The 13,275-nt window shown below is 35.5% G+C and overlaps 2 protein-coding genes and 1 non-coding gene across 3 annotated transcripts in view; 2 read left to right on the forward strand and 1 right to left on the reverse strand.

The window, feature by feature from the left end:
* LOC108949524 (ficolin-1-B-like) overlaps window positions 1-3,654 on the forward strand; it is a 7,335-nt gene extending 3,681 nt beyond the window's left edge. The window contains exon 7 of the mRNA XM_018812128.2: window positions 2,942-3,654. Coding sequence (XP_018667673.1) covers window positions 2,942-3,054 — 113 coding nt within the window. The 3' untranslated portion in view covers window positions 3,055-3,654. The remainder of the gene's footprint in view (window positions 1-2,941) is intronic.
* A 1,158-nt stretch (window positions 3,655-4,812) lies between these two features.
* zf(c2h2)-76 (zinc finger protein) lies at window positions 4,813-8,892 on the forward strand. Its single transcript, NM_001078431.1, is given in 8 exon segments — window positions 4,813-4,967; window positions 5,137-5,242; window positions 5,518-5,712; window positions 5,932-6,093; window positions 6,492-6,595; window positions 6,866-7,025; window positions 7,145-7,271; window positions 7,671-8,892. Coding segments are annotated over 8 exon segments (1,524 nt in total). The 5' UTR covers window positions 4,813-4,858; the 3' UTR covers window positions 8,232-8,892.
* A 2,943-nt stretch (window positions 8,893-11,835) lies between these two features.
* On the reverse strand, window positions 11,836-11,889 carry mir4138 (microRNA 4138). Its single transcript, NR_034534.1, has one exon. It is a non-coding gene; the product is annotated as a microRNA 4138 (primary transcript).
* Between the last annotated feature and the right edge of the window lie 1,386 nt (window positions 11,890-13,275).

Here is a 13,275-nt window from a genome sequence, read left to right on the forward strand (position 1 = left end):
GTCAAATATTATTTACTCCACATTATTCCTAGATTTTATATTATATTACAAGATTTATATTATAAATATATTTTAAATGTTAAAACAACCGCTATACGTGTTTTCTAGCTTTGTATCGCTTACAAGAACTAAATGAACACATGCCGACCATGCATTTGTATAGGCGATTAACGCTCTGTGGGCTCCGTAATGGCGGACACGAGCGCCGTTTTCTAACTTGGTCTATACTAACTTTGGTTAAAACCACTTTGAAATTTTGTTTCAAACAAACAAGCTGATATTTAGCGGTTCACACACTTATGTCAAAAAGAAGTCAGACTGCGTGCAAAGTGGTGTTGGATAAATCTCCATAAAATCCCTATGTATGTTAGTTAATAAATGAATTTATTTTTGTAAATTCGCGTAAATAACACGAAGTAAGATTGCACTGTTTCAAAATCAACAACGAACACATAGAATGAAAAAGTGTCCCATCTTTTCCAACTCTATACTACATCAGTATATTATATCACAATTTTACAATTACACATTCGGTATCCAATTAATGAATTACCAACAAATGAAAAAAAATATATTTCAGCCTATTTTATTAAACTACAAAACGGTTTTAAAATATAAAACTATGGGATCCTTAAATAAAGATTTTAAAACGGTATTCCACCTTGCCCCACGTCCCAACTTATACCATCACCCCATTATATCTTGCGCTCTTAGCAAGGATATAACGTTAACTCATTAGAAATTAAACCAAGCTGTAATACAAACAGTCTCTTTGAACTAATCATAAAATTTGCAACGAAAATCGATCCCGAGTATAATATAGACTTCTCCCCGTATTTTCGAGGTAAAAGCTTTGCCGACGTAATATCTTCTCTACTAAAGTATATAGTCACATCCGAGTGGCTTATTTGATGTTACTTCGGTTGTGTAGTAGACCATATTCTCTCTGTACAGTAAGTAGTTTAACAGCACAGAATAAAGATTCTCCGATTGAAGAATAAAACATGCAATCGGGGATTGATTGCTGGTTCATTCTCGCTGTGTCAATCTTTATAGTCAAGCAATGTAAGTGTTTACATTTTTTATTAGACATACTAAACCATGCATTGTAATCTGTTTAACTGTAAACACGCTTCTTTGTTTAATTCTATACTTTAAAGGCGATGCTGTATCAAGTTTTCACCGTAATTATACCATATCCTTGTCATCACCGTCACCTGAGACGACTACCTACGTCAGGTATAAGCTCTGTCTGACGTCACAACCTCATTACGTCACAGCAAACGTGTCAGTCAAGAACCTCTCCCTTCCAAACACGTTCACTGCAACAGCGATAAAGATATTGAAGTCAGGGGTTATTTTGAAGATAAAAAGAAATGATATAGAAGCGGCCTGGACCGAGATAGAGATGATAGTGAACTTATATATCGTATTGGACACAGGTACGCCTGTAGAAGTTTGATAATCTTTGGCGTGTTTATCATATAACACTGGCCTTGTGTTTATAAAAGTATAGTACCTTGGGGGTAAGATGATTATATTGTTAGCATCTATAAATCTTATCATGATTATAGTAATATAATTTTATAAATGTTATTTGTTTACTACCAAATGAGAAAAGAACGGTTACAAAACATGACCCATCTTTTCTCACCTTACTATAACTGTAGCGTACAACAAAAAAAACATTAATTCGTTATAATAATCACATCCAGCCAATTGTGATGCTTTGTACGCAATCGGACAACGGAACAGCGAAGCTTACCAGTTTAACGTGGGCGGCGTTGACATGAAAATTTACTGTGATATGACGACACCTAACGGCGCTTGGACGGTAATATCTTAAATCGCTGAATATCTTTACTAAAACTAAACGAGTTTAGGTTTTCCAACGACGTTCTGACGGCTCTGTGGATTTTTACCAACCTTGGAAATATTATGAGGATGGATTTGGAAATGTTAATGCAGAATTCTGGATGGGTGAGCTATGTTTGTATAAAAAATGTGACCAGACACTAATTATCACATCGCGTGTCGACGGTTTATTGGTTAAAATTACAGGTCAAACATTTTTCCATAAAAAGGAACGGCAAAGAAACAATTATGAAACTTCTTTTTTTTTCGTTTTTTTTTGTTGATATAAAAATTTATGAAACAATATAGCTTAGAATATACTATAAGGAGAACGATTCGATACCCTTTACTATTTTGTTTTAAGGTTTAAAGTATCTTCATCTGCTGATAGAGAGTGGCAATTATCTTCTAAGACTTGACATGACACTTTGTAACGGCACATCAGTCTTCCGAGAATACTCGTAAGTTTAATTCTATTTAATGAGCTGTGCTATATACCGTTTCAACGAAATCGCAGAATTATCATTTTAACCTAAATTAAATTGACACTAACAGATCCTTCGGTTTTCGTTGCACAAAAAAAACAGCACAAAAAACATAAAATATTGCCACTTATGTTTGCCCATTGCCTAACTAAGCCATATGATCCATTTGCTTTGGTTCCAATGTACATCGGTCAGCTAAATATTATATAAGGGTGAAATCAGCCAGTAAGCATTATAACAAATACGTTTCAGCAACTTTCGTGTTGGTAATGCATCTACAAATTATACTTTGACTGTAGACAACTATATACATTATACAGGTTAGTAAAACTGTCACTTTAAAACGTTTTATATTTTAGTCCTTTATGTTTTTATCGCTACATTATATAATAGAGTGGGAAAGATGAGACATCTTTGGCATGTAATATCCAAATATCCTGAACCTATTTTAAACAATTAACAACGGTCTACGGATGCCGCGAGGAAACGGTTAAATATTTTTTTGAATATTCTTTGTGCTATTAAGTGGAAAGAGAAAATAAAATTAAAAGGTGTCCCATCTCCCCAATCCCATCTTACAAATGTTTTGTCTGTATAAACAGCACTAAGAACTCATCAAGGGATGCAATTTTCAACTTTCGACCGTGACAACGATAAAGTCAATACCAATAAGCAAAAAAGTTCCAGGGTGGATGGTGGTATAACAGTTGCATGAATGCAAACCTAAATGGAGTTTATGGTTCGTGCGAAACCGATGAAATGTATCTACACTTCAAAAGTATTGGTACTTTGACGGATGGGACACTCACAAAAACAGAAATGAAGTTTAAACCAAATCATTAGATTGGTTTAAAACTTAAGCATAATAGTTCCTGAAATACGCTCATCGCACATATATTGACCATTATGCCAACACGGTTTAATAGCTCAAGGCAAACTTATAACCACGATAGTTGTGTAATATACCGTAACACTCGATTTGTAAACAGTATTTATATACTAGGGTGGGAAAATGGAATACCTTTTCATTCTCGCTTGTCGTCGCATTTGGTATAGTAATAAAGAATTATAAACCCGTTTCCTTAGAACTCAAAAAAAAATCGATCGTGTATTTAACAAGGTATTACGACGCATTTCAGGGTCGTGAAGTTACGGTTATACAATGTTCTTTGTTACCTATATAAGTGGGATGGGAAAATAGAATCATATATCCCTTCTTACCCCAGCAACCTACTACATAGTAGGATGGAAAAGATGGGACACCTTTCTTCCACTTTTCTCGTCTCATTTTGTAGTAAACAAGGAACATTCAAAGAATTATAAACCCGTATTCTAACGACTCACATAGACCGTTGTTAAATGTTTAAAACACGATCAGGATATTTTGGTATTATGTGCTACTTTCACGAATTTAAAAGAATAGTGTGGTTGATTTAAAGTGATATAGGAATATAGTGAACAAAGACAATTCAAAGGATTATAAAACCGCATCCTCATGACTCCTATATACTGTTGTTAATTGTTTAAACACGATCAGAATATTAGGATATTGTGTGCTAAGGGTGTCCTATCTTACCCCACAGTACTACATGTGGGGTCATGTCACAGTGGTGGTTTGTGAAACAGAACACACGTGTTGTAAAGAGCATCGTTGCCGCGCCACGCGGATTAATAAGTTTTATTTATTCATATAGTCCACAGCCAATATTTGACAGCAGACACGCAATTAAGTCGGATTGCATCATTTTAAACTGTTTCTTAATAAAAGAACTGTGTAAGCCGTAAAAGAAGCCATCGCGATTTTTGCAGGAATTGGCTATACCAATTCATTGTCAGTTAGGCTGCTAACTTTGTAAATAACCTGTTAGTTGGTCACACAACCTGGTACCATGCGTACAGGTCGCACTTTCCGTCGCGCTCTTTCAATGTAATTTATAGTTACCAAGTCAACTGCTATAACACAAACGTTATTGCTTTCGGGCATCACTAAAACATGAACAAAAGGTAAGCGTTGGTTCCCGACGCTGTAACAAACAGTTTAAACGAAAACGATTTGCACAAGTCCGATCCTGACCGCGTTAGTTTCCCGGCAAAAGAAACGGCTGGCGTGTTCACTCTGTTTACTTAAAACGCCAACGACCATTTAACTCTTTGGAGAGAGAAGGGTATTTAATTTCATCTCGTCGCGGCGCGTTTCTATCACGTGTTATGACACGATTTGCGCGGGAATATCGTTAAGTCTTTACTCGCCCAATCTCATGCGAGCCACGTTTAGTGAACAGTTATGGTTTCGTAGGGTAACTATGCAGTACCAGGGGTTAGTTTTATAAAGTAAATTGCAGTGTATACCATGTAAGTGTTGAAAGTAAAGTAGTTGAGGCTTTATGGCATAAAAACAACAACGTTAGCGGCTAGCGTGTTGCAAACTTTGGCTGTTTTTATAATTTTATTTACGTTGATATAACCATTTCAGATATTTTGTTCACTAAGGTCTACATACATGTAAACTTTATTTTATCATGTCATATTCGTTCCCATACCAGCAACATACAAGACACCCAACTTCAGTTATGATGTCTCCTATTAAAGGAATGCAACAACCAATGTACAGAAACTATTCAGATTGCGGTATGTATATAACTATATTATTATACCAGTATATGCTTATAGCTTATGGGTTACTAAGTATAAAAGCATGTTTAATTCATATTATTATTGTTTACCTCTGTTATACTGTTTCTCAATATTAGCTGCAATCATAAACAAACAATTAATTTATAAATTCTTTAATTTTCAGGAAGTATGTCCGCCTACCAAAACCTACCAATGGTGTATTCGAATTGGCCACAATGGCCAACTGATTATGGTTCCACCAACAACCAATTGCCGCAAATGAACAGACGGTAAATAAATGTTTGAGTTTTTTTAAACCTAATTGTCGAATAAACGTCTACTAGATTATCAATTTATAATATAGCTATCAATAATAATTTGGAGTATCTTTTATATATATAATATACTGTTTAAAATAGATGGTGCAAGTCAGTACTGTAATAACAACACTTGCACTTGCTATTTATTTAATTTTACTAATTTGGAGTATCTTTTATACACTGTCAAAAATAGTGTATAAAAGTCACATAGTTAGTAATGTAATATCAACACTTTGTTATTTCAGTTATGGAGTTGGCATGCCTGCTGTATCAACACCATTAAGCCCAGCAACACCAACGTCACATCGTACACTAACTGCAGTGGAACCTATATCTCCTGCTGTACGACCTGCATTACCAAACAACAATATAAGCATGCCTCCTATTGGTACATCACCCGTACCTAGTGTGTCAAACCATGCTTTGTCTACACCTACAGGGTATGTTGTATATATTGTGTTGATAAATTGTGTTGTATGGAAAAATGGTTCAATTATACATTATGTTTTTTGTTTTTTAATTGTGTATATGGTGTTTTGGTAGAAATGGTTCGTTTATTTTAGTGCATCAAACGGATATGAAATTTAAGATGTGCGATTAGTTGTAAAATGTACCCTATATTAAACTCATACAAGTACTAATATATCATGTCCGAATAGATCAAAGAGAGGACGTCCACGTGCAGATGTAATCTCCACATTACAATATTTCGGGTCAAATTCAAGTTGCACGATTCGCTGTCGAGTTTGCCGCAGAGTTTTTCCGCGCGAAAAATCGTTACAAGCGCATCTACGTACTCATACAGGGGAAAGACCGTACAGGTTCGAATTTAATTAAAATCTGTCGTTTTTTTTACAAATCTCTATGCAACACAACAACAGTTTGCGAAAATTTGTGAATTGTGTTAATACTGCTCAATATTTGCTAACAAAGGAATTGTTCCCTTTGAAACGTGAGCGAATTTAACCAGAACAAAGTTGTTCATTTGTTGATTGCACTTCACAAGCCCTTACTTGTAGTTTGAAGTACCTTGGATTGTGGCGCCAAATTTAAACCGGTTGGTAGTTCGTACTTAGTGTCAAGTCTGAAAATGCTTTATAATGTTGTTTTAAGCGTGTAATTATGCTGTAATATTAAAAAGCAGTCCTGACTATTGAAGTAATTCATATTAAACAACAGTATGTAAAAAGCATATTATTATTTTTTTTATATTAAACAGATGTGATTTTCCAAACTGCACGAAGTCATTTGTACAAAGTGGACAATTAAAAACCCACCAACGATTGCATTCTGGGGAAAAACCATTCAGATGTTCCAATGAAGGTATTAGGCATATTATTGTAACATTAGGAACTAGATTGGTTAATCAGCCACAGTGGTGTATCTACATAGCTTTGTAAAGTGATAGCGTGGTCTGTAGGGAAATTCTCCCAACTGTAACCATTCAGCATATCATGTTACACTAACTATGGATAGGCAAAAGTTAAGTAGAACAAGTTACCAATTTAAGCCTAATGCTTTGTTATTTACTTTTTTATATTACAAATTTTATGATCTAAAAAACAAGTATATATATATTTGTTTTTTCTATAGTTTGTAAAGTCCGATTCACCCATGCAAATCGCCACTGTCCTGACCACCCTGAAGCAAAACTATTACGAGATGATCCTGGTGCATTAGTTGGCTTGCTTGAAAGTGGAAAGAAAGAAGATAGCTTGATTGCTGAATGGTTAAACAAATATGTCAGACTCAGGTAAAAAAAAATGAAAAAAATATATTTTTCCAAAATTTAAAATTAATATACCCTTTTATATAGGAGCAGAGATAATCATACATGGTGCCCCCCTTTTTGAAAATTTTTTTATAACTCAGGATGGACAGAGCGTCATCCATTTCACAACCAAAGTCGAATTTAAAGAGAGAATTATCAGAGAATTCAGCCAGTGACGATGATGAAAAGAATGTTGAGAAGTCGTTACAACAAAGCCATGATATTAAGGTGAAGTAATATTGTATATAGCATAAATCATTGGTTTGGAACCTTTTTGACTAAGAAAGCTATGGACGCTATATATATTTGTATTTTTGTGAGCCATATAGGATATAGTAGGGTGGGGGGAAGATGGGACATCTTTTCATTTTATTTTTTCGTTCGTAGTAAACAAAGATCATTCAAAGAATAATAAAAAAAAACAATACACTAAAAAATATGTTGTTAAACAGTTTAAGTTGTTCGTAAAAATCGAGTTAGCCAACTTCCTTGCTCTTTAAAGATTATATAAAAAAATAGAGTTGTGCTGCTTAATTTTAAAAATCCACACACTTTGATCATTTTAACTTTAACAGAAAGAACATGTTTTTTTTTAACAATATTATTAACTTTTCTTGTCAACAACAGGCAAATTCCATGCCACAGATGCGACTACATACTCCACTTGTTAAGCGACAACTCCTCGCTGATACTCCTGGATGTAAAGATGACGCAGAGGAGCCAGCAGTCCGCATCCCACTTTCACCAAAGAGGATGGATCAGAATGGACAAGTAATGAAGTTTGATCCACGACAACCATTCAAGAAACGAATCCTCGCTTATAATAAGTTATTGATGCGGAGGAGCAATGATGCAAGAGATAAGTGTCCTCCGCAAGGATCAGCAAAACAGAAACTTAATTTGAACGAAAACTTGCATTGGAAGAATTCTTTACCATCACCAATATTAGAATCAAAGCTAAAATGCTCAGAAAAATTTAGTTTTCTTGAAGAGTTGGAATCGAATTCTGATTTAATTTTAACAACAAACATAAGCCCTGTGAAAGGAAAGGCAAAGAAGGAAAATGTGGTGAATAATGCTTCTTTGAGTCCAGTAAGTGAACCAACTGATAGATGGAATGGGGCATTAGCGCTCATTCAGCTTGCATCAAGCCCACCATCGCGAAAAGTAAAAGAGTCAGATCATTAAATAACTCTTATTGCGTTCAAAAAGTTCCACTGTTTATAAAACAAACTTATAATTGCACTGTTAGGTTTCAGAAGCTTGTTTCAAACAATTGCTCTTTTATATTTTAAATGTTCCAAGTCAGTTTCTCAAGCAAATCATTGTTTTTGAGTTTTCCTGATCAGACATGCCTTGTAATTTGATAACTTTCTTTGATATTCGACTCTTAGTGTTAAATCTCCCACTAATTGTAATGAGATGCTATTATTTACACCATGCAGGTTTAAACCTGTTTTGATGACACATTTTGTTTGTTATGTTGCTATGCAACATTTAAATCAACTTTGTACCACTGCCACGTCAACACGTTTTTGTTGATTTATTCCTTTTTTAGATTTGCAATTAGGTGTTCGCTGCTTCATGCTAAGCAGCATTATTGGCTGCTCTAATTAATGTGTAGTAGCATGTGCACAAATGTTTTATTGGAATATTTATGTATTTTCAATCAATTATATATTATTGTTGCATGTCGTACAGTTAATTTCTCTGGTGAAAGCTGGCTGTGTGTTGTTGCTTCTTATGGGTGTTTTAATTATATTGTGTTTTATTATTACCAATATTACTTAGCAATTCTTCATATTCAGAAGATACTTTGCACACAGATAGCAATAAAAGAGAAACAGAATCAAGTTTTGTGTATTAACATAACAGTATAACATCAACATATATTTTAACTAGGAGTTTTGGTTAAAAATAAAGACCCCAACTAAAGCATCTAACATCATAACAAATACCAATGTACAAATTAAAGAAGTAACTGCACCTTCATACACAAGTACTGCTGAATTACTACTTAAATACTGGCTTTGCCAAAGTATATATCCACACATTGCTATGATACCTGTAGCAATAAAGCATGAAATACAGGTCCGCAATGAGCATGGAATCAGAGTTTTTGACTGAGACAAATGAGTTACGACATTATGATGAAGCAAATGTGGTCCCACGCAACCAGGTTCTAAACTTGACTCACTGCTGACTACACTTTGATCAGTTGTTGGTAAAATAGATGCAAAGTGAGAGGTAACTGAACCACTTTTAATATCCCCACTGACTGCAGACATCATAGATAAGTTATCATTATACAAACTATGGTTACTTATAGATGGTGTTTCGACAGCTAACGGCTCATCTGATTCTGAGATGTTTGTCGCTGTGAGACAATTTGTGCTCGATGCACTCGAGACTGAATCTTGTGCATCAAAACAACCAAACGAAGGGAAAGGAGTAGTATGTTTACTTTTACTTTTCTGTGGACCCATGTCCCATACCCGAACATTTAAAAATCTTTCCGAACTGACTAAAGATGAAGCAGATTTATCGTAATGCACATTAACCTGAACCTCGCTTTCCATTACAGGAGAAAACACGTTGTCAGTGTCTGTGTTGGACAATCTTGACACTGAAGATTCTACCTCATTTAAAATAATGCTAGACTCTATAGCCCCCACTTGTGACTGAGATAAATAATCTTCGGGAGGTTCAACTTGAGATTGATGTCGAAGATCAGGTCCTTTACTTGGTTGAAGAAGAATATCAGAATCACTTGGACTAGAAGATGTATCTAACATCAGTTTTAACTCCTCCAATGATGTAGATATCGTGTTCTTGCTTAACTTCCCTAGCACAGATTCGAGGCTGGTACCCCGGGAGTTAAAATTTGCGCACACAGGCGGTATATCTCGTATGCTTGTGGTTGAGTATACAGAAACATAAACTAGAGGCTCAGGATTTTCGGGTTGAGCAACAGAAGATGTTTCATTTATCATGTGAAGTGTTGGGAGGGGAAAAGCATTGGGTAAGTTGGGAAGTGTGGTTGATGATATGTCTGTACTTGAAGTTAGAAATGTTTCTGCTTTTATAACTCTTGGTGTTTCCTCTGTTTTAACAACAGATGTCTCACTGGGAGAGGTATATGAAAGTTCGGTTTTATTTTCTACCATTGACTGGAATGCATTGATATCATTTGTGTTAAGGTTGCTGAATTCTTTGTCAGGTATAAATAACGCATCATTTGAGCTACCTATGTTTGCAACATGGTGCGTGACATCATTAGGTGATATGACATCATCGCCTGATGATGTCATAGCTTTCCCAGGACTCACAACGTTATGTGTTGGTGTCAATATTTCTGCTTCTACATTTAATTGAAATTCTGTAGATGTAGATGCTTGTGAAATGGGCTTTACAGAATGAACAGTTGCTTGACTTTCTTGGACATAAATATCATGAATACTTGACTCACTGGTTTCTTTGTCTATCTGACTTTCAATGTCACCTTGATCACTTTTTTTTTGACTTTGGTTTTCTATTTCTTCATGTAATGATGCTGGTAGGAAGTTTATTGATCGATCATTTTGTAACGTTTTTTGTGATGGTTGAAAAAAATGATCTGATTGTGTTAGTGAGAAATGATCTTCTGGAGGTTGTAGGGATCGATCTTCTGGAGGTTTTGACGAATTATCTTCCGGAGGTTGTGAGAATTGATCTTTTGGAGGTTGAGAGAATTTATCTTTTGAAGATTGTGAGAAATGATCTTTTGAAGGTTGTGAGAAATGATCTTTTGAAGGTTGTGAGAAATGATCTTCTGGAGGTTGTGAGAATCGATCTTCTGGAGGTTGTGAGAACTGATCTTGTGAAAGTTGTGAGAACTGATCATCTGAATGTTGTGAGAACTGATCATCTGGAGGTTGTGAGAATTGATCTTCCGAAAGTTGTGAGGATTTATCTTTTGAAGGTTGTGAGAATTGATCTTCTGGAGGTTGTGAGAATTGATCTTGTGAAAGTTGTGAGAATTGATCTTCTGGAGGTTGTGAGAATTGATCATCTGGAGGTTGTGAGAATTGATCATCTGGAGGTTGTGAGAATTGATCTTCTGAAGGTTGTGAGAACTGATCTTGTGAAAGTTGTGAGAACTGATCATCTGAATGTTGTGAGAATTGATCATCTGGAGGTTGTGAGAATTGATCATCTGAAGGTTGTGAGAACTGATCTTGTGAAAGTTGTGAGAACTGATCACCTGGAGGTTGTGAGAACTGATCTTGTGAAAGTTGTGAGAACTGATCTTCTGGAGGTTGTGAGAATTGATCTTGTGAAAGTTGTGAGAACTGATCTTCTGGAGGTTGTGAGGATTGATCTTCTGGAGGTTGTGAGAATTGATCTTCTGGAGGTTGTGAGAATTGATCATCTGGAAGTTGTGAGAATTGATCATCTGGAGGTTGTGAGAATTGATCATCTGGAGGTTGTGAGAATTGATCTTCTGGAGGTTGTGAGAATTGATCTTCCGAAAGTTGTGAGGATTTGTCTTTTGAAGGTTGTGAGAATTGATCTTCTGGAGGTTGTGAGAATTGATCTTGTGAAAGTTGTGAGAATTGATCACCTGGATGTTTTGAGAGTTGATTATCTGGAGGTTGGGATAATCGATCTACTGATTCTTCTGTTGCATCCACATCACTTTGTTGAATTGTCTCGTTTACAAAGTTTAAGCTATACTCACTTTGTGAAATAAAACTACGGATTGAATGTTGAGTGAATGAACTATCTTCAAATGTCATGTCAAGCATTCTGTTTAATGAAGTTTGTGATAATGTTCCAAGCAATGAATCATTACTCTCTTCATCTATGAATGCATCACGAGTATCATGTCGTGATAACAATTTATTGTTAGAATCGTATTGTGCTTGTGAAAATGTGCTAGCCAAAGAATCATTACTTTCTACATCTATGAATGTATCACGATTATCATGCCGTGACAACACTTTGTTAGTAGAATCACGTTGTGCTTGTGATGTTTCATCAAATGAATCATGACTTTCTTCATCTATAAATGCATCACGATTATCATGTCGTGATAACATTTTATTGTTAGAATCGTATTGTGCTTGTGATAATGTGCTATCCAGTGAATCATGCCTCTCTTCATCAATGAATGCATCAGGAGTATCATGTCGTGATAACATTTTATTGTTAGAATCGTCTTGTGCTTGTGATAATGTGCCATCCAGTGAATCATGACTCTCTTCATCTATGAATGCATCACGAGTATCATGTCGTGATAACATTTTATTGTTAGAATCGTATTGTGCTTGTGATAATGTGCCATCCAGTGAATCATGACTCTCTTCATCTATAAATGCATCACGAGTATCATGTCGTGATAACATTTTATTGTTAGAATCGTATTGTGCTTGTGATAATGTGCCATCCAGTGAATCATGACTCTCTTCATCTATAAATGCATCACGAGTATCATGTCGTGATAACAATTTATTGGTAGAATCAGTTTTTGCTTTTTCAGTTTCGTAACTAGGTTCCTGAGAGGCGCTTGTAAAAGAGAGGACACTTGAAACATCATCGGAGACACTTTCTGTGCTTAACAAAGTCTGTGACGATTTTTGATTTTCAACATCGTGTAAATGTGGATCTTTTTGGACAGCACTTGAAAATGAATTGAGACTCGATGCATCACTATCTGGCAACACTGGGCGCGGATCAACGTTAACCCAAACATGATCTGGATTGTAATTGTTGTCATCCATAGTTGAAGACTGCTTTGAAGTTGCTTCCACCTCAGTGAGGTTTGAACTCGCACTCTCTGAATCTAACACAACAGGGTCTATAGTTAATTCACTATTAAATTTTTCCGATGAATCTTTTTGAGATTTGCTCTCCGCTTGTGAGGAAGTAGTAGAATGGTAGTGTGAAGACACTACGTTTGGTGTGTCTGTACCAAGCACGTCTTCTTGTGTGTTAGTATAACTTTCATCATCCGATTTATTTACACTAGATGGTGAAGCAGATGTTTCTTGTGTTAATTCTGTTGAACCTGTGCTTGTAGAGGAATTTACAGAAGCACTGCTTGTATGAATATTATCAGCTTTATAACTTTCATCGCTTAAACTGGTTGAATCCTGTTTTAGCATCCTATCAACTAAACTATCATCAGACAGTGAAGAAACTTTGTCTTTTGATCCCTTTTTCTTGTACATTTCTGATTCTCTAACATCAA

This window comes from Ciona intestinalis, chromosome 5, assembly GCF_000224145.3.
Source record: "Ciona intestinalis chromosome 5, KH, whole genome shotgun sequence".
Classification (NCBI taxonomy): Eukaryota; Metazoa; Chordata; class Ascidiacea; order Phlebobranchia; family Cionidae; genus Ciona; species Ciona intestinalis.